The sequence below is a fragment of the Saccostrea echinata genome, unplaced genomic scaffold, assembly GCF_033153115.1.
Source record: "Saccostrea echinata isolate AGI-Se365-2 ecotype Australia unplaced genomic scaffold, CSIRO_AGI_Sech_v1 ptg000002l, whole genome shotgun sequence".
Taxonomy (NCBI): Eukaryota; Metazoa; Mollusca; class Bivalvia; order Ostreida; family Ostreidae; genus Saccostrea; species Saccostrea echinata.
This window is the reverse complement of record NW_026889751.1, coordinates 30,267,850-30,288,671: the sequence shown is the minus strand read 5'-3', so window position 1 is coordinate 30,288,671 and position 20,822 is coordinate 30,267,850. Positions and strand designations below refer to the sequence as shown.

The window sequence follows — 20,822 nt, the reverse complement described above, 5'->3', positions numbered from 1 at the left end:
TACCAAATAAATCACATGATTTGGTAAGGGGTTATTTTGGTGCTAAGAAAAAAAAACAGCATAACATCAAGTGTCTGTAGTGCAGACATGATCACATCCTTTGGGGGATTATCAATTTGATAAATATGTATTACATAAAGGAAAAGAGCAAATATAATCTCCTTAATTCAAGGAAGAGGGAAGAGATAATTGTTCATTCCAGAGTGGAATTTCTTTGTCACCTATCTTTATCAATTTGACTTAGTCACATTTCTCCAGCTTTCAAGCACTTATATATATCTAACAAAAGGTTTAGAGACATATATACATGATATACTTCCCAAATTTTTATTCAGCTGTCACTGATAAATTTGATATTGATGATATCAAACATTACTGATTTTTGTTGAGGGTTTTATGAGGATTTATGTGAATGCAAAGAAACATGATATTGACTGAGGTTGATATCATACTTCTTTGGATTGATAAATCCTTATAATATCTAAAACAAAAGTCAGTAACTGTTTTATTGTATGAATTTATGCCCCTGTAATCTGAGATTCAGGGGCATATAGTTTTTGGCCTGTCTGTCTGTCTGCTTGTCGGCAACAACTTACCCTTGGACATAACTTTTGAACGGTTGGTGCTAGGGCTTTAAATTTTCACATGATTGTGTATTCTTTGTGATAAGACCTTTCTATATAGAAACCAATACTGTTGATCTCATCATATGACCTTGGAGTTTGACCTACTTTTGTAAAACTTTAACCTTAGCCATAACCTTTCAACAGTTGGTGCTATAGCTGCCATATGTCATATGTGCATTCCTTGTGAAAAGATACAAACATTTTTAACCTCAAGACCTTAGAGTTTGACCTACTTTAAACTTTAATTAATCTTGGCCTACTTTTGAACAGTTAGTGCTACAGTTTCATTTTTCACAGTAAGGTATTTATCATGTTTATTGCAAAGTATTGATTTATTTTACATTCAGTCAATCTCTGAACACAATTCCTGATTTACATGTATGTTACTGAGTTCATACATTTTTTAACCATATTTGTTGGTTTCAATTGTCTTGTAGTTTTTTTCTTGTATGAAATTGGGCAAAACACATACTTTTTACCATTGGTAAGGTGGCAGAATACAGGCTCCCTACAACCCCTAACGAAAAAAAAAAAAACCAAAATTCAACCCTCCATGAAAGAAAAGAATGTACAGAAGCACTTGAGGGTAATAATTAACAATCTATGGCCAGTTGGACTCTTGTGAGCTACTTTCAATTGCATATTTGGATTTATTAATGCAAATAACCATGGTTACAACCAATAGAATTACTTGTCAATAAGAAACTCTTCAATCATAAAATAAATTCTCTCTATATATTTATGACAGTGGAAATATTACAGCACAGACTGATATAATGAATATGACTAAACTATATGGAAGTATACAACTGAATGTTTAAATAATTATATATAAATGAAGCAAAGTGAGTTACACTAATGACACATAATCCTGTGGAGTGTATAAATAATTGTTATCATTAAATAAGTGACTTTTAACATCAGTTAAGTTAACCTAAACAGGGTTGTACTTTACTTGCTTTAGGAAATGTAGGAAAATGTCATGAAAATGTGGCTTGCGTGATTTCCCAGGCATCATGAAAGGATGACTGCACTTAAGGACATGCGAAATTTGCGACAAAATAAACTTTCAAAACAAGCATATTTCTTTTCATTGTAAGAATGGTCAACATCCAATCTACAACTTTATGTAATTACGTTTAATAAAAGTGTGTATTTACGAATTTCGAATCTGTTTCAAAGGCAGGGGTCATCACAATTTCTTGAATCTCCGTTCGATAATGAGGACGCCCACTTTTTTACTGACTTTATACATAGTCAGCGCATGTTTGTCTATTGTTCTACGTTTAACAGTAGTTGTATATTTGCATAAATAATAATGTGTCAAAAGGAGATTAATAGACAAACATGCGCTCATGGTGAAAAAGAGAAAAAACGACTTCTTCTTACATCCGCTCTCTGTGTTGTAACCAAGGATTGTGACATGTTGAATATTATAATTCACCACGTGATTTCTTACCCCAGATAACTTTGTGAATACTAAATTCCGTCACGTGACTTGTAAGGTAGCATGTTTTGTGCTAACTAGGACATTGTGTTCGAACACGTCAAGTCATCTGGCATTGATATAAAATCTGCTTTAATTACATTGACGTGCTCATATTGTTAATTTCGTTTTGAAACCTTAGTCAGAAGTGTATTTTTGCCATACAGAATGGAGAAGGAGATTGGAAAGAGTGATCACGTTCTTTTTTCCAAACATGTCATTGTTATTTATCAAGTCTAATTTTAGACCCATTCTTACAATGTTAGCTCCACCTCTCATGCATATCTAATGTTCAATCAAGGGCAGGTAAGTGTAAATTCACTATATTTGGAAAGCAGTAAGGACAAAAAACATTGAATCATTTTATTGTATCACAGTCTAAAATCATTTTAAGATTAAAATTTGGTTCCAAATTGACAGGATTCTTTCATAAAGATACAAAAGTGAAACAAGGTTTAGATATAAAAGCAACAGAAGCAACCGAAAAAGACCCAAAAACAGGCGTTAAGTGCAGTCATCCTTTGCAAGAATGTTATGCAGATTTTTTGCTATAATGTGATAATGAAAATTTTCTTTTTGAATAGATTGTGCCAACAAAAAACAAAACAAAACAAAATCTCAATGGAAGAATATAATAATAAATGCATGCTTGAGTTTTAGTACGATGTATATACCTTGTATTTAAAATTATCAATAAACATTTTTGTCATCTGATTCAGATATGTTTATAATAATGTTGAGCTGTGACCAATTCTTAGACAGACCACTTAAATTGGCAATAACACAATTTTCAAAAGTATTTCCCTACATGTATATATAATTAACATGCTGGTATAAGACTTTCCAGAAAGTTTCAAGCCATATTAGCTCTGACTGTGCTTTAAAGATAAAGTGAAATGGTTCTAAATTCTTTAATATGTTTAAAGATTACAACAAAATAAAACCAAGGGGAAAAACACAACTATAACAAATTCTAGGTTATAGTCTAAAAATAACTTACTTTTGATTATTTTTTCTCCATAGCATTGACTCAATTAAATGAGAAATTTTCTATTTACTGACAAAGTAATCCAAAAACTGCACTTCTACAAAACTGTGCAAGAATTAGTGCTGTACCCACAAAGTTTTACATAAATTGCCTTAAATCTTGAAATAATCACAGGATTGCCTGCACAATAAATGAAAAATACTTATGAGGAAACTTATTTGCACTACCTGACCTTAGTAAAAACTAGGCTTGATGTAGTTTTGTCAAGGGTTGGCAAAAAACTGGGAAATACTCATATTTCCCAGGACGGTGGGAAATACTGGTAATTACCGGGAATTACTGGTATTTCCCGGCAAATACTGGGAAATAAGAAATAGGTACATATTTCATTCATATTGACATGTAGATATCTACCTGGTATCACTATCCCTGATTTAAAAAATTCTGGTTTCCAAGTACCGTAATTCACTTTATATTATAATCATAACACAGTATATTCATATACCAGTCATGAGTGTCATGTGTTTCATGTTTAAGTCCGATGTAGTCTATAAAGGTCCATGAAATGAACCCATAGATCCCAAAAGGGTTTTTTATGTAACTAAAGAAGAATATAAGAAAATTCTTAAATGTAGTGTAGTTTAAATAACAAACCTAAGAAGAAGCCTTTCAGTTCTACTCAAGGTAATTATTTCTCAAAACAGGAGCACAAAACTGTCCAGAGCAATTTGTTAAAACAACATGATTGTTTGTAATAACTACAGTGTTTATAGAAGGATTAAAACAAGTTTGTTTTGTTCTTGGATTTATAATTAATAAACTTATAATAATTTTACAAAACTGAAAAGAAACTTGAATTGGAAAACTTCAGTTTTATACAGCAGGGAAAATTAATGTTTCAAAGTGCTTATGGGTATGGAACCTAGAGTAGTGATACATTCATATTCAATATTATTCATCTTCTGTTTTTATATTTATTTTATTTTTGAACTTTGTATAAGATTGAATGAATTAAAGAAATAAAAAAAACTTTAACTTTGTATTTCCCAGCTTAGAGAAAATTTGTAATATTTCCCGGGACGGGAAATACCGGTATTTACCACTGGTAATTCCCACCACTGGTATTTCCCAGCCAACCCTGGTTTTGTCTAACTATAAACAGAAATAAAGATTCCAAGAACTGATACATTAGACTCATGCCTGTCACTTCTTTTGCTAAGAATCTTCTACTTCATAATGTGTGAGGGAGTGTTTAAAACTGTAAACAAAATGTAATGGAACTGAGCAATCTCAAATTATGTCACTCTAATTGTGCCAGACTATTGATGATCCCTGTCAAAAACTGCTGTCTCAAGTGAAAACCAAACATTTGGTTTTTATCTCTTCCTGTTTCTCTCTCTCTTTCTTTTTAATGAATAGGTATTTTTGTGAAACAGGAATTTTGTTTGCTGTCATAAAATACAATGTATTGAAGAAAGAAGTGGAGACAACTGCTGCTGATCAAAGGCAAAGGACATATAATTATTACTATGGCCAGATTAATCATATATTGTATAGCGAGTTTTCTTGATGGGTGTAAAATTTGCTGTTTTGCTTGCTCAAAGGCATGCAAAAAATTTTGGCGTAATTTATTTTAGCAGACACAGGGTTTGAACACTTTGCAAAAGAACACTAAGAAGAATACTGAATATTTTAGTGATTAAAATTTTAGCGGGCTACTACCAAAATGCTAAAGTATGCCAAAATTAGCAACCCACTGAAATAACCCGCTATTCAGTAAACATACAAAAACAGCTTATACTTTATACTGTAAACAGACTCAAATCTACTGCCAGAAATCTATATTGATCACTAAATCTTACTAAATAACTAAAAATAAGCTATCAGGTGTGCTGTTTCTAACCAAAATGCAGTCAATTCATTAGTTTATTGCACACTTAAAATATTAGTAAACAGTGAACTTGGTTGCATCTTAAGAGGCAAGCCAAAGGTGTGCATTTTGCTGCATTAAGAAACAGTAACTGGAATATTCCCGCACCAATATTCTTTTCATTGAAACATTTGAATGAAATACTTACATGTACCAGTATGCCATATTGATGCAGCATATACAAAATGTAGTTGGCTGCTTTACTATATGTAAGCTCTTTCTCAGTTTTGCCATTCAAGTCCACATGACTAATTTATTGATATGAAATGCAAAAATCCTAGAATGACCATTAAATTGACTTAACTGAAGGCAATCTCCACTTTACTGAATGACTAAGGGCCCTCTCACACCAAGCTGCGTCCCCATGGAGTTATTACGGCATTGTTAAATTTTTAAAATCGCTGTGGAATCGCAGGGAAAATGCACAAATAAAAATTTTCACAATGTGAAGATGTCACAGAGTCCCTATGGCGACCCATTCATTTCTACGGCATTCTCACAACGTACTACTGCATTCTCAGGGAGATCTCTTGGGGATTGACTGCGCTTCCGCAGAGTTTTCACGGCGTGCTAGGAGTTAATTGTCACCTCACGTTCACGGTGTTCTCACTACACTGGCTGCGTTTACAATGCGTTCTTCACCCATGGATATATATACAGAAGGAGTGTAGCATATTTTTTTAAAGATTCAAGTTATGAAAAATCTTCTAATTATGCTTAGAAATATTCTTTTAAATTAATTAAAAATGATCTATTTGAATAATTTAGTACTAAATTATTGACAGTTTTATTATTAAAACCTTTCTTTTTTCAGTTTTATCAATTCAGATCTATGTGTTTTTAACTTTACTTTAATGATTTTATTACGAATGCAAAAAATGTACACACTGAAAAGTTGTTACAAAAATTTAAGTAATTCCACCTCAACTCCACTGAAACAACAGAACAAGTTCTGGTGTTATTTTCACTGTACAATTATACTTTAAAGACTCTCATGCTCTTGGTCAGGAGAATTATTGCTGATCAAATATGAGGCCATTCCTCTTGTTTTGTGAACTGGCTGAAAACGCTCCAACAATGTTGTGAAACGCATTGTGATTGCCAACGGACGCGGTAGAAACGCCAAGGGAGCGCAATGATCGCAGTGACAACGCCTTGTCACTGTGTAATCGTAGTAAAAAAAATAACAAGACGATTTATCTCATTAGACGCACGTAAAAGCACAATAGAAATGCAGTGATACCTCCAAGGACTCCACAAGGTCTCCTTGAAAGCGCAGTCTACTATCACTGTGTTCATGCTGCGATCATGTGCTTCTTCATGGTGTGTCTACGGAGCTCCCACTGCATTGCTGGAGATCTCACCGCACTGCTACGGCGATCATACTATGTTGCTACTGCGTTCCTATCAGACCGCGATCACACGGCGCGTACCTTGTGCATGCCCAAAGTGTGGGCATCCCCTGGAGTTCTAGGAGACCCTACGCGACCCTACCACGTTTAGTGGAGATCTCGCCGTGTTGTCATGGCGCTAGCGCTGTAGGAGACTCTACTGTGCTCAACTCAGCGTTTTGCATTTTTTATGGACGCCGTGCGATCGCTGTAAGGACGCAGTCCCGGTGTGACAGAGAAAAATACACTGTACCAAGACTCATACATATAGTGATATACATTGCCATTTCTGTCAAAATAGTTTCTCTTAAAGATTGTATATAACTTCATTAAAGAAAAAAAAATAATTTCCCTATTCATCCTAGCTGTTATTCATTGCTAAAAATTGTTGAATAAAGCTATAAAGAAAACGATTCTAATAAGCATTTTCATGGCATGTTTAGTTCTTATACATGTAGTTCAATATCTTCAACTCAGCAGGAAGGACAGGGAGACTTCAACATATCTTCAAAGGTTACTTCAAAGTTCAACATAAAATCTTAACCATCCTGGTATTCCACACAACTCTGGTGTTTGAGATACTTCAGTATCCTACAGTGTCCCCTCCCCAGTAGAGAGAGAGAGAGAGAGAGCATAATGCAAGAATGCAGTGAAGAGACAAATGAAGCCAGTTTATTTATGAGATACATTTAGACTATTTCTTTTTCCAAGCCAATTAATTAATGAGCCAGATAAATTCGCTCTATGGTTTTTGTTAGCTTATTTAGTGTGAGAAGGTCTTATTTTTTGTAGAATACGAAGAAGAGGAGTTGATGACGCAGTTAAGCTCTGCAACAGAGGAATTTCTGGCTATTCCTTAATAATTACTTTAAAAAATAAAATGTCCAACTACTTGTCAAATAAATAATGTAAAAAATTCCTACCGTTGGTGCAGCCATTCTTGATTCTGTCTCGAGTATGCAACACTGCAATGAAATAACCTTGGCCTAATTTTCTTCTGCAGAGTTGACATCCACAAAATTCAACCCACTCCGAGGAATGTCGAGCCCGATGTATTTACAGTAAATTGAGAGAGAGAGATCATTCCTTCTGTGAAAATTCTTACATTCGCTTTCGAAATGAGATATATATGAAAAAGATTGGGAAAAAATGAAAAGGCAGTCAAATTTTGTTCCTTAAAATTTCGAAATATAACCTCTCATTTTACAGTTTATAATTCCTTTTTATTATCAAGTTATACAGTAGCATAAAAACATGTATAGACTTGCTCAAGTCTCTATGTTTTAGTGCTCTCTTTCAAACTTTTTTTGGATGATGTCAAAAATCTATGTTTGATAACATTTAACTATGATAGAGAGCAGAGCTCAACAAGACAAAATTGAACAAAGAATTATTTAATTAAAAAAACGTAGAGACTTGAGCAAGTCTAAAACATGTAGAATGCAGTGATTAAAGTGATATTGATTTGGCACATCTCTATAGATTCTGCATCTTCATGCAGCATGCTTCGTAATTAATATAGTGAAACAAAATAATGTGATCTTATTTGGATAATTTGATGTTTTAGAAATAATTTTTAACTTTATGTTTAGTCAATTCAAATTACGATTTAAAGCAAAGGAATGAAAAATACTTTATTTGTAACTATAATAACTTAAGATTTTCAGAGAGTGATTACACCAATTACTGATTACATGTATACCTGTTCTGTATTACTATTGTATTATTTATCTTTATCAGTTTATAACTGCTCTAAAATATCATGTATTAAAATATAGAAGATATCTTGCTTTCTTTAATAAAAAAAAATGGAACAGATATTGCTACTGTAACTGTAATTGATTTGTACACAATTCAACAACAGAGAAACATGCATAGAATGAATTCAGCAGAGTCGATTTTTCAGCCACTTATAAAAAGAGCGCTAAAGATGTTTTGTCTCCAGACCAGTTCCAGAGGACTCTTAGGCGGAAAAAAACTCATTAATTAAAACTCAGGTGACAGTCAAGGCCCATGGTTCTCTGTGTGACAAAGATCTGACTGAAGTGTACCATCAGTATTATTGTATCCCATGCACTAGAATCAGTGCATGCGTGCTTTTCTCCATATTAAATATGCATTTCTTGGAGATATATTTATTAATCCTTGCGAACAGAATGATGTGGCAATATTCGTAGTGACACAGCGTTAAATACAAACTCCAATATACAACGAACTTTCCTCATTATATTTGAAAAAAGTGTAGTTCACGGGTGTAATGTAAAAAGATGCACAGTCTAACTGGAATTATTTGAACAAGTATAAAAAATAAAACCAGAATCCACATTTTATCCGACCTTGAGTTATTCTACGGAATCTTCACAATTGATTCCCTCTTACCCAAAATAGTTTTTCTTGTTTGATTTTTAATTAACTCACTTGAGCCGAAGGCTCTTGAAAGTGAGCTTTTCTGATCAAAAAGAGTGTTTGGCGTCCGTCTGTAGTCCGTAAACTTTTCACATTTTCGACTTCTTCTCAAGAACAACTGGGCCAATTTCAACCAAACTTGCCACAAATCATCCGTGGGTGAAAAGCCTCGTCCTCTTTCAGGGGGAGATAATTAAGAATTCGTGAAAATTTGGTGGCATCTTTTAAAAATCTTCTTCTCAAGAACCACTGGGCAAGAAAAGATGAAACTTATATGAAAGCTTCATAACATACTAGTACTGTAGATTCAAGTTTGCTCATATCATGACCCTTGGGGGTAGGACAGAGCCGCAAGAGGGGGTCGAAGTTTACATAGGAATATATAGGATTTGACTTAAAAAATCTTCTTCTCTAGAACAGCATAGCCATGATTAGTCATATTATAATAGAAGTATCCTCAGGTAGTTTAGATGCAAGTTTGTTTCAATCATGACCCCTGGGGTAGGGCAGGGCCACAACAGGGGTTTACCCAGGGTTCTCCATCATTTCAAATTTAAGTGTGGCGCAAGACTTATGCGAAATGCTAATATGCGCTTTCATTTCGCGACCAAATTCGCGAAGAAACCAAGAAATAAATTGAAAACACACAACCCCTAAGAATCAATAATTTAATACACAACTGACATTATTTGACAAATTGATTAATTGATTTAATACAAAAAACAAATTAATCAATATGGATTAATCATAGTGTAAAACAAAAATTAGGATATTTCCAAAATATATGTATAATGTGAAAAAAGACCCCCAAAACATACGTACTACTAAATAAATAAATATTACCTTCTATAACCTGAAAATAATAGTACAAGTAATATACATGTAACACATTTTAAGCATTTAACCCTATTTTTTTAAAATATAATTTTGTTTACAAAAGGTAACTTATACACCTATAGTGTAGGTACATGTAAGTTACATAATCACGCTAACATCTACATGTATATATTTAGAATTATTGGTCTGAAGACTGGACTATTTTATAACTTGTGAATTAAAAAAAAAAAAAAAAAACACTTGAGCAGTTTAGAATCATAAAATTACATTTTGGTGGATCTACCCCGTATTGTTAAATTTCAACATTACAAAAATACACGATACATTTACGATGTTTGACTCATAGTTCTAAGGCAATTTTAGAGACGTGATTATCTAGCTGTAGAACTACTAAAGCTAGAATTAATTGATATTAAAAATATCATTTGTAATTATCATGAAGTGTGCAAAAAATGGCTTGTTTCTTTTCATTCATGTGTCCAGCGAGGTCAACAAGATAATTGCATGATTGTGCAAGCCAAACAATTGGCCCTAATTCAAGTAAATTAACGGTTTATTTAGCATTACAAACAGAAAATCGGTACATAATTTGGAAATTCATTTGATTTATAAATTTATTCTTCTGACGACGACGACGATCTTATTGTGGTTCTGATATTTTAACTGTGGCGGAACTATGGCGCTAAAAAATATAACTGGCGGGGCCGCCACAGTAAACGGCCCATGGAGAACCCTGGGTTTACCATAGGAATATATAGGAAATATCTTTAAAAAACAAGAACAGCATAGCCATTATTAGTCATATAAATACAGAAGTATATCCTCAGGTAGTGTAGATTCAAGTTTGTTCAAATCATGACCCCAGGGGTAGGACGGGGCCACAACAGTGGGTCAAAGTTTTACATAGGAATATAAAGGTGTAATGGTTAAGGGGCATTTGAGTAAAACGCATTGAAGACCTCAAATAATGGAATGCATGACCTGACAACCCTTGGAATAGACTAGCCAAACCAAAGGTATATATAAGGCAAAACTTTGGGAAAGTCAGGCATTCAGAGGGTGGATGCTGAATCAGCAAAGAAGGAAGTTAAGGTACTCCTAATAGCATCAGATTCAATGATATTGAATGCAAAACAGATGCCTAGGTGTTTAATACTCAGTACAGCAAAGCCATGATTAGTAATACTGATATGGAAGCATCCCGAGGTAGTGTAAATTAAAGTTTGCCCCTCCCCGTTCAATACTAAACTGATTTCTGCTTCTTCCTAGCCAATGAGCTCAGGTAAGCGATGTGGCCCATGGGCCCCCCTTTTTTTGGGAGTGGGGCTACAAAATTTCTGAGTTAGGTTTTTGTATATTTATTACACGAAAAAAATACACACTATTTTTGGCATTAAGGAAAGGAATCTGTTATTGTACTTATTGTTCATTTTCCTTGTATTAGAAAGAAAAATTTCAGGCACGTAGTATCGTTTTTGAAAAATGGGAAGGGGGGGGGGAGGAGGCAGCCAGAGAAAAAAAAATCAACTTACTTGAAAACTGAAAAAACTCGGTTGACAATCCCCCCCCCCCCAAGGAATATTGTCCAAACTTGAAAATCCTATCTCGGGGGTGAGGGGTAGGTTTCAACTTCTTTCAAAACCAAATTTTATTCATTCCATCATACGTAACCACATTACCCCCGATGTGCCTATACTCCAACAAAAAGTCGGAGGGGGGGGGGGGCAATCAGCCTTTCAATGAAAATTTTCAATAGTAAAATAAATTATGCTTTGGAAAAAAGCAGCCTCTCTGATACTACGTTTCTGCGTTAGTCAAATGATCTATTAATCCCTGCTTCGGAGGCTACTTCCCGGTTATCCGTAATCCTCTTGATTTTACTTTTGGGTCTGTATAATAGATGAATGTATTAATATCCCTGTGCGTTGGTCAAGTGAACTAATCCCTGCTCGGAAAACCAATTCCAAATTATACGTAATCCTCAATTTTTTTTTTTTTTACTTTTGTATCCCTTTATTAAAACAGTTAAAAAGTATACCATCGAGGGAGTAAGCAAGATTCCACTTCCCCTTGACTAGGACCATTTTCCTTGACTTCGCCTCGGGATTTATTCCTGGTCTTGGGGAACTAACTCCCTCAATGACATACTTTAACTGTATACCAGTTAGGATGATCCATACCCTTAAGCTGAGTAGGTTTTAATTCATGATTCATGGTAGTGATGAAGGGGAGGAGGGGGGGGGGGCAATGTCAAGATCCTATGCAGTCACATAAAAATGAACAAATTCAAAATTTTTCAAAACAACTCCTTAGCTGAATGGAAGCGTTTGCTGCATAATTAATGAAAGAAAAGTGTCTCCAAATTCATCCCCAGCAATTATTTCAAACCCAATCTCACGAAAAGTAGAAAGATAGAAGAGACAAACATTGTTACTTAATATATATTTTTTATTATTTGTACAAACATCACTGACAGCTTTTCTTAAGAATCACAGACATCAGATAATAAATTGTCTCATAAAATGCATACGAATAAAAAGTTTGGTTTTTAAAATGCCATAATTATAACTTAGAACATTCATACATGAGAGAGTGAGTTCTCTCCTCTTCAATGACCAGTGTCTTATTATTGCAGAAAGAGAAATAATGACAATGTCAGACTGTAGAGGGCGCTGTCCCCTTACATCCCACACATGGTTCATGTCCTGTGCTAAACTCTCCAACCCTTGTAAAGTTTTAAATGTTCCCGAATAGAACGCTAAGTCGGACATCACCAATCTGAAATAATAAAGATAATTTCTTGTCAAAGATTGATCTACAAAGAGCAGTTTGCAAAATGTTATATATCCATTTAAAGAAATACCTTACAATAGAATCATAAGAATCAATAGAAAGTTTGATTGTCACATATTTATTGTGGGAAAAATAGTGCTTTTACTGCAAAATCAATAAAGAAAGAACTATAAAATAATTTGCTGAGATCAAAACTTAAGCTACAATTCAGAAAGATTCAAAACCTAGACAGCTCTTAAGGACAGTATATGTATATATATACTGGACAATGTCTCCAGTCCTGTTCAGAATATGACAATGTGCTATTTCTCTCTACAGAGTGTATTTCTTGAAGGCAATTAAAACCAGAGAATCCCTTAAACAATTCTGGTTGGGTCAGATATTTACCCATGTTGATATCAGATATTTACCCATGTTGATATTAGATATTTACCCATGTTGAGGTCCTCCATTTTTGGAGACTTCTAGAGTAACTAACTGCTGTCTGATCAACTTCTTAAAACAGCTGTTAATCTTGGTGAACAGCTCCTGTAACAGAAACAAACAACAAGTGAGATCATGATGTAACATACTGCACAATAAGAATGTTATCTTTTAAATGATACATATCAAATCATACTGGCTCAACTTAAAACTGACCTTTACTTGATCTGGCAACAAAATGTCAAGGACAGCCTCGTGCATTTTGCTGATTTGTTTACAGATTGACCTAAAACACATGGAGGGCATTAAGGGGCCTTCACTTCCCACTGAAAAAAAGACAAAACTGATCTGCATGAATATTAAAGCAAATACATTCCAATGATAAAATAATAAATGATGTTCCATATTTCTCATTCTGCATGTACCATATTAGCAACTGTACATAATGAATAACAATACAAAGACCCCCCTCTTATTTGTTTCACTGTGCATCCGACGTTTAAAGACAGAAAATTATGATACACTTTTTGATTAAAATTTTCAATTAAAAAAGATTTATATGCTTTAATACCAAATGGAAAAAGAGTAAACATGTGAAAAACATTAACAATATGGTAAAGATGGACCCTGTATTCATGATGATGACCTTTGACCCCTATACTGACCTCTGACATTAATACTGACCTTTGACAGTTGTTGAGCTATGACCCCCTCCATGACAGTCACAAGTTTGTTTGTTATTTCATTAATGTGGTCACAGTAATCCTGGGAGAACACAATAAAAGTCAAAACAGTTAGAAGTGAAGACCAATAAAATACAAAAGTCATCTTTTTTACAATAAAGATGAAAAATACTGATAATCCAATAAATAAACAAAAGGCCCAAGGGCCGTAATTGTCCCCTGAGTATAATACAACCTGTAAAGGTTTCATAGAATGCATGGGAATGTGATAGTTGTACTATAAAACAAAATAAATTAATAGAAAAAGATATTTGTATTTTGCTTACAATTAAGAACAAAGACTGATGGGCCAAATTGCTCACCTGAGCACTTGGCTAGAACAAGAGGCCCATGGGCCACAGCGCTCACCTGAGTAACTTTGGCCTTGCTGTTTTTCACCTGATTCCCCCCCCCCCCCCCGTAGTACTTATTAGTACTTATTGTGGCCCCGCCCTATCCCCAGGGGGTCATGATTTGAACAATTGGAATCTACACTACCCCAGGATGCTTCCAAGTAAGTTTCAGCTTTTCTGGCCCAGTGGTTCTTGAGAAGAGATTTTTAAAGATTTTTCCTATATATTTCAATGTAAAACTTGGATTCCCTATTGTGGCCCCGTTCTACCCCCAGGGGTCATGATTTGAACAATTTAGAATCTACACTACCCCAGGATGCTTCCAGATAAGTTTCAGCTTTTCTGGCCCAGTGGTTCTGGAGAAGAAGATTTTTAAAGATTTTTCCTATATATTTCAATGTAAAACTTGGATTCCCTATTGTGGCCCTGCCCTACCCCCGGGGGTCATGATTTAAACAATTTAGAATCTACACTACCCCAGGATGCTTCCACATAAGTTTCAGCTTATCTGGCCCAGTGGTTCTTGAGAAGAAGATTTTTAAAGATTTTTCCTATATATTTCAATGTAAAACTTGGATTCCCTATTGTGGCCCCGCCCTACCCCCGGGGGTCATGATTTGGACAATTTAGAATCTACACTACCCCAGGATGCTTCCAGATAAGTTTCATCTTTTCTGGCCCAGTGGTTCTTGAGTAGAAGATTTTTAAAGATTTTTCCTATATATTTCAATGTAAAACTTGGATTCCCTATTGTGGCCCCGCCCTATCCCGGGGGTCATGATTTGAACAATTTACAATCTACACTACCCCAGGATGCTTCCACATAAGTTTCAACTTTTCAGGCCCAGTGGTTCTTGAGAAGAAGATTTTTAAAGATTTTTCCTATATATTTCAATGTAAAACTTGGATTCCCTATTGTGGCCCCGCCCTACCCCCGGGGGTCATGATTTGGACAATTTAGAATCTACACTACCCCAGGATGCTTCCAGATAAGTTTCAGCTTTTCTGGCCCAGTGGTTCTTGAGTAGAAGATTTTTAAAGATTTTTCCTATATATTTCAATGTAAAACTTGGATTCCCTATTGTGGCCCCGCCCTACCCCGGGGGTCATGATTTGAACAATTTACAATCTACACTATCCCAGGATGCTTCCACATAAGTTTCAACTTTTCAGGCCCAGTGGTTCTTGAGAAGAAGATTTTTAAAGATTTTTCCTATATATTTCAATGTAAAACTTGGATTCCCTATTGTGGCCCTGCCCTACCCCCGGGGGTCATGATTTGGACAATTTAGAATCTACACTACCCCAGGATGCTTCCACATAAGTTTCAGCTTTTCTGGCCCAGTGGTTCTTGAGTAGAAGATTTTTAAAGATTTTTCCTATATATTTCAATGTAAAACTTGGATTCCCTATTGTGGCCCCGCCCTACCCCCGGGGGTCATAATTTGAACAATTTAGAATCTACACTACCCCAGGATGCTTCCAAGTAAGTTTCAGCTTTTCTGGCCCAGTGGTTCTTGAGAAGAAGATTTTTAAAGATTTTTACTACATATTTCAATGTAAAACTAGGATTCCCTATTGTGGCCCCGCCCTACCCCCGGGGGGCATCATTTAAACAATTTAGAATCTACACTTCCTTAGGATGCTTCCAGATAAGTTTCAGCTTTTCTGGCCAAGTGGTACTGGAGAAGATTTTTTAATGACCCCACCCAATTTTTGTATTTTCTTGATTATCTTCCCATTTGAAGGGGACTTGGCCCTTCATTTTAAAAATTTAAACTCCCCTTCACCCAAGGTTGCTTTGTACCAAGTTTGGTTAAAATTGGCCCAGTGGTTCTTGAGAAGAAGTCGAAAATGTGAAAAGTTAACAGACAGATGGACAGACGGACGGACGGATGGACGACGGACAATGGGTGATCAGAAAAGCTCACTTGAGCTTTCAGCTCAGATGAGCTAAAAAAGCAGAAATCAGCTTAGTATTGAAAAGTTTAAATATATCTGGTCCTGAATAAGAAAAGGGGGGGGGGGTTGTGATTTGAAAAAAATTGAATCTACACTAACTGAGGATGCTTCCATGTCAATATGACTAATGGCTTTAGAAAACTATTTTTTTCCCTATAAGTTTTATCATCTTTTGTGCCCCCCCCCCCTCCCCCTGGAGTTCATGATTTGAATGCTTCTGTAATAATATGACTAATTATTGCTCAAGAATACAAAAAAGAATTCTACCATATGGCATGCCTAAAGAAAGAATATGCTAAAATTTCAAGCATATGAGAAAACTGCGAAGAAAATTTGGTACAGACAGACGCAATGATAAACAGGAAGTTGACATCATACAAAAAAGAATCCCACCATATGGCATGCAAAAACAAGGAGTGTGCTAAAATTTAAAGCATCTGCCATGAATAGTTGCTGAGAAAACTGTGACAGAAATTTTGTGTGGACAGACAGACGCACACATAAACAGGAAGCTGACATCAGATTCATACAAAAATGAATTCCACCATATGACATACAAAACAAAGAGTGCTAAAAATTCCAGCATCTGCCTTGAGTATAGTTGCTGAGAAAACTGCTGCAATGGAAATTTGGTGTGGACAGAGACACAGATAAACAGGAAGCTGACATAGGATTCATACAAAAATAAATCCCACCATATGACATGCCTAACAAGAGGTCTAGGGGCCACATTGCTCACCTGAGCACTTTGGTAGGAAAAAGCAGAAAACAGTTCAGTACTGAAAATTTTAAATATAAAAGTGGTTCGGAGAGGGGGGGGGGGGGGGGGAGGGGGGTTATAATTTGAACAAACTTGAATCTACACTTCCTAAGGATGCTTTTGATTTAATATGACACATAATGGCTTTGCTGTTCTTAAGATGAAAATTTTTATTGATATATCCTTTATATTCCTTTGTATAACTATGATCCCCTGTTATGGCCCCTTCTATTAAATTCTCCTGGGGGGTCAAGATTTGAACAAATTTAAATCTACATAACCTGAGGATGCTTTTATATTGTTATGACCCATCATGGCTTTGCGTTCTTGAGAAGAAGATTGTTAAAGATTTTTTCCTATGTATTCCTATGTAAAACTTTGATCGCCCATTGCGGCCCCACCTTATCCCCAGGGGTCATAATTTGATCAAACTTGAATCTACACTACCTGAGGATGCTTCCATATAAATATGACTAATCACAGCTTTGTTGTTTTAGAGGAGATTTTTTAAAGATTTTTCTTATGTATTCATATGTAAAGATCACCCATTGTCACCCCACCCTACCCCTGGGGGTCATGATTTGAACAAATTTGAATCTACACTAGCTGAGGATGCTTCCACATAAATATGACCAATCATGCCTTTGCTGGTCTTGAGAAGAAGATTTTAAAATATTTTTCCTATGTAAAGCTTTGATCGGTTATTGTGGCCCCACCATACCCCCAGGGGTAATGATTTGAACAAAATTGAATCTACACTACCTGAGGATGCTTCAGTATACATATGACCAATCATGGCTTTGCTGTTCTTGAGAAGAAGAATTTTAAATATTTTCCCCATGTATTCATATGTAAAACTTTGATCGCCCACTGTGGCCCCACTTTATCCCTGGGGGTCATGATTTGAACAAATTTGAATCTAAACTACCTGAGGATGCTTCCATATAAATATGACCAATCATGGCTTTGCTGTTCTTGAGAAGAAGATTTTTAAAGATTTTTCTTATGTATTCCTATGTAAAACTTTGATCCCCCATTGTGGCCCCACCCTTTCCCCATGGGTCATGATTTGAACGAATTTGAATCTACACTACCTAACAATGATTCCAAATAAGTTTCATGCTTTCAAGCACAGTGGTTCTTGAGAAGAAGAAGATTTTTTAATGAAGCCATTAATATTTCACGAGATCATAATTATCTCCCCTTTGAATAATGCATGGCCCTTCTTTTGAACAAACTTGAATCCCCTTTACCCAAGGATACTTTGTGGCAAGTTTTGTTGAAATTGGCCCAGTGGTTCTTGAGAAGAAGATGACAATGACAAAGGAAAAATTTTGACCAGAAAAGCTCAATTAAGCCTTCTGCTCAGGAGTGTGCTAAAGTTTCAAGCATCTGTAAAGAGTAGTTGCTGAGAGAACTGAAAAAAATTTGTTACGGACAGTACAAGCACACACAGACAGACAGACACACAAGGACACACAAGGATTTAAGTTAAACAGTACATGTATATCCCCCTTTCCTTCGGAGCACGGGTATAACAATACAAATTTGTGAAATAGGCATAAAACATGGACCCCCAGATGTTCAGAGGTGGGATCAGTGTATTCATTGTATCAGGAAATGTACATTGTAAAGTAACTAAAGAATTACCTTGGAACCCCTAGAAAACACAAACACCCCACTTAAATTGGTAGGAAGAGGCAGACAGAAGGGTTTTTTGCTCAACAAATTTTACCCCCCCCCCCCCCCCCCCCCCCGGGAAAAAGATGACTGGATCCGCACCTGTCAATACATATACATGTAAATGTCTGATGGGTAGATCCCACAAGTGCAGGTATGGTCTCTCCAAGACTTAGAATCTTTGGATTCACAATGTTATAAATTCTATAAATACTATTATACTTATATATATATTAGTAGGAATGCGTTTAACAAGAGGCCCAAGGGCCTTAACGGTCACCTGAGTATAATACAACAATTTGGAGGATCCATAGAGTATAATGAACTGAAAGGTGAAGCTTTGTTGCCCAAAAGCAAGAAAAATACTAGGGTGATCAGGATCAACAAAATAATTAATCTAGTATTCATTGATAGTTTATGAATTAGGTTCTAATCTGTTCCCCATTTATCACTATCACTATACAGTGTATTAAAATCTATCAGTGCTTCTGTACTATTTTAAATTTCTTGTTGAAACCTCTTACATTGGCCTCTCTTGGTCTTTGATGAACATTTAATAAGACAAGTTATTTTTGTTCCATTTTTATTTATTTATTACTTATAAGTCTATCTGATCCTTAAAAGTATGAAAATACTTTTTGTATTATACAATAAAAATTCTTGCTTAATTCTCTTATTCTATTAACCTTTCAAGTACATTGTTTACAGTGATTAATTATCAAAAGTAAATGGCAAAGGGGAATAACTCCTCTCAGTAGAATACAAATTAATAGAGCTCTGGCCAGGACCAGAACACTTGAACAAATGATCCAGATGTTCAAAAATCTGGTAAAAATACCCTTCCTTATTAAAACTTTTAATCTTTTTGCCTCTGATATGCCCAAGTGCAGAGAAAATTTTTAAAGAAATAAAGCATTTTTACTTCAGATTCACTATATTATCAATAGAGCCCCCCCCCCCCCCCCTCTCCACCAAGAAACACTAGAGTCTCTCACCCTGGGACCAGAAGTTTGCTCATCATAAGTAATCACTTTGTTTGTCTGCTTAACACTAAGGAGCAGACAGGATTATTTAATAGAATTAATGCATTTTCACTATATTATCAAGAGCCCCACCCTTACACCAGCACATCTGACCCGGGTCATGCAATTCACTACTCTGGAAGAAGCACTCTTGCTCATCATAACTATATACTTAGCTTCTTTGCTTTTTAACCAGAAGCAGAAAAGAATATTTTCAAAGAAATTGTGCTTTTTCACTATATAATCAATAGAGCCCCCCCCCCCCAAACCTTTTCACTAGAACCCTTGACCCTGGGGCCATGAAATTCACAATTTTGGAAGAGGCATCCTTGTGTATCATAACAATGTATTTAGTTTGTTTAAATAGTACCCAGGGGCAGAGAAGAAGATTTTCAAAGAAAAAATTCACCTTCACTATAGGATCTATAATAGCCCCACCCTAGAACCAGAACCCCTGTCCCTGGGGCCATGAATTTCACAATTTTGGAAGAGGCATCATTGCTTATCATAACAATGTACTTAGTTTGTTTCAAAAATACCCAGGAGCAGAGAAGAAGATTTTTAAAGCATTAATGCATTTTCACTATATAATAAATAGAGCCCGGGCCCTAACATCAGAACCCCTGATCCAAGGGTCATGAAAATCACTATTTTGGAAGATTCACCCTTCCTAATATCATAACTATGTATTTAATTAGTTTCAATTATACCCAGGAGAAGAGAAGAAGATTTTCAAAGAAATAATGCACTTTCAGTATATGATCTATATAGCCCCACCCTAGCACCAGAACCCCTAACCCTGGGGCCATGAATTTCACAATTTTGGTAGAGTCCCCTTGCTTATCATAACTATGTATTTAATTTGTTTCAATAATACCCAGGAGTAGAGAACAAGATTTTCAAAGAAATAATGCACTTTCACTATATGATCTATATAGCCCCGCCCTAGCACCAGAACCCCTGACCCTGGGGCCATGAATTTCACAATTTTGGTAGAGTCACCCTTGCTTATCATAACTATGTATTCAATTTGATTCAATAATACCCAGGAGTAGAGAAGAAGATTTTCAAAGAAATAATGCACTTTCACTATATGATCTATATAGCCCCCCCCCCCCCCCAGCACCAGAAACCTTTACCCTGGGGCCATGAATTTCACAATTTCGGTAGAGTCACTCTTGCTTAACATAATTATGTATTTAATTTGTTTAAATAATGCCAAGGAGTAGAGAAGAAGATTTTCAAAGAAATAATGCACTTTCACTATATGATCTATATAGCCCCCCCCCCTCCCCACCTAGCAACAGAACCCCTGACCCTGGGGTCATGAATTTCACAATTTTGGTAGAGTCACCCTTGCTTATCATAACTATGTATTTAATTTGTTTCAATAATACCCAGGAGTAGAGAAGAAGATTTTCAAAGAAATAATGCACTTTCACT

General features: G+C 35.5%; 2 protein-coding genes across 2 annotated transcripts in view; both read right to left on the bottom strand.

The window, feature by feature from the left end:
* LOC133177255 (UTP--glucose-1-phosphate uridylyltransferase-like) overlaps positions 1–7,449 on the bottom strand; it is a 35,627-nt gene extending 28,178 nt beyond the window's left edge. Inside the window, exon 1 of the mRNA XM_061312333.1 lies at positions 7,345–7,449. Coding sequence (XP_061168317.1) covers positions 7,345–7,359 — 15 coding nt within the window. The 5' untranslated portion in view covers positions 7,360–7,449. The remainder of the gene's footprint in view (positions 1–7,344) is intronic.
* Positions 7,450–12,091: 4,642 nt separating this feature from the next.
* LOC133178251 (vacuolar protein sorting-associated protein 54-like) overlaps positions 12,092–20,822 on the bottom strand; it is a 39,407-nt gene continuing 30,676 nt past the window's right edge. The window contains 5 exon segments of the mRNA XM_061312995.1: positions 12,092–12,442; positions 12,891–12,985; positions 13,097–13,186; positions 13,189–13,206; positions 13,565–13,645. Coding sequence (XP_061168979.1) covers positions 12,163–12,442; positions 12,891–12,985; positions 13,097–13,186; positions 13,189–13,206; positions 13,565–13,645 — 564 coding nt within the window. The 3' untranslated portion in view covers positions 12,092–12,162.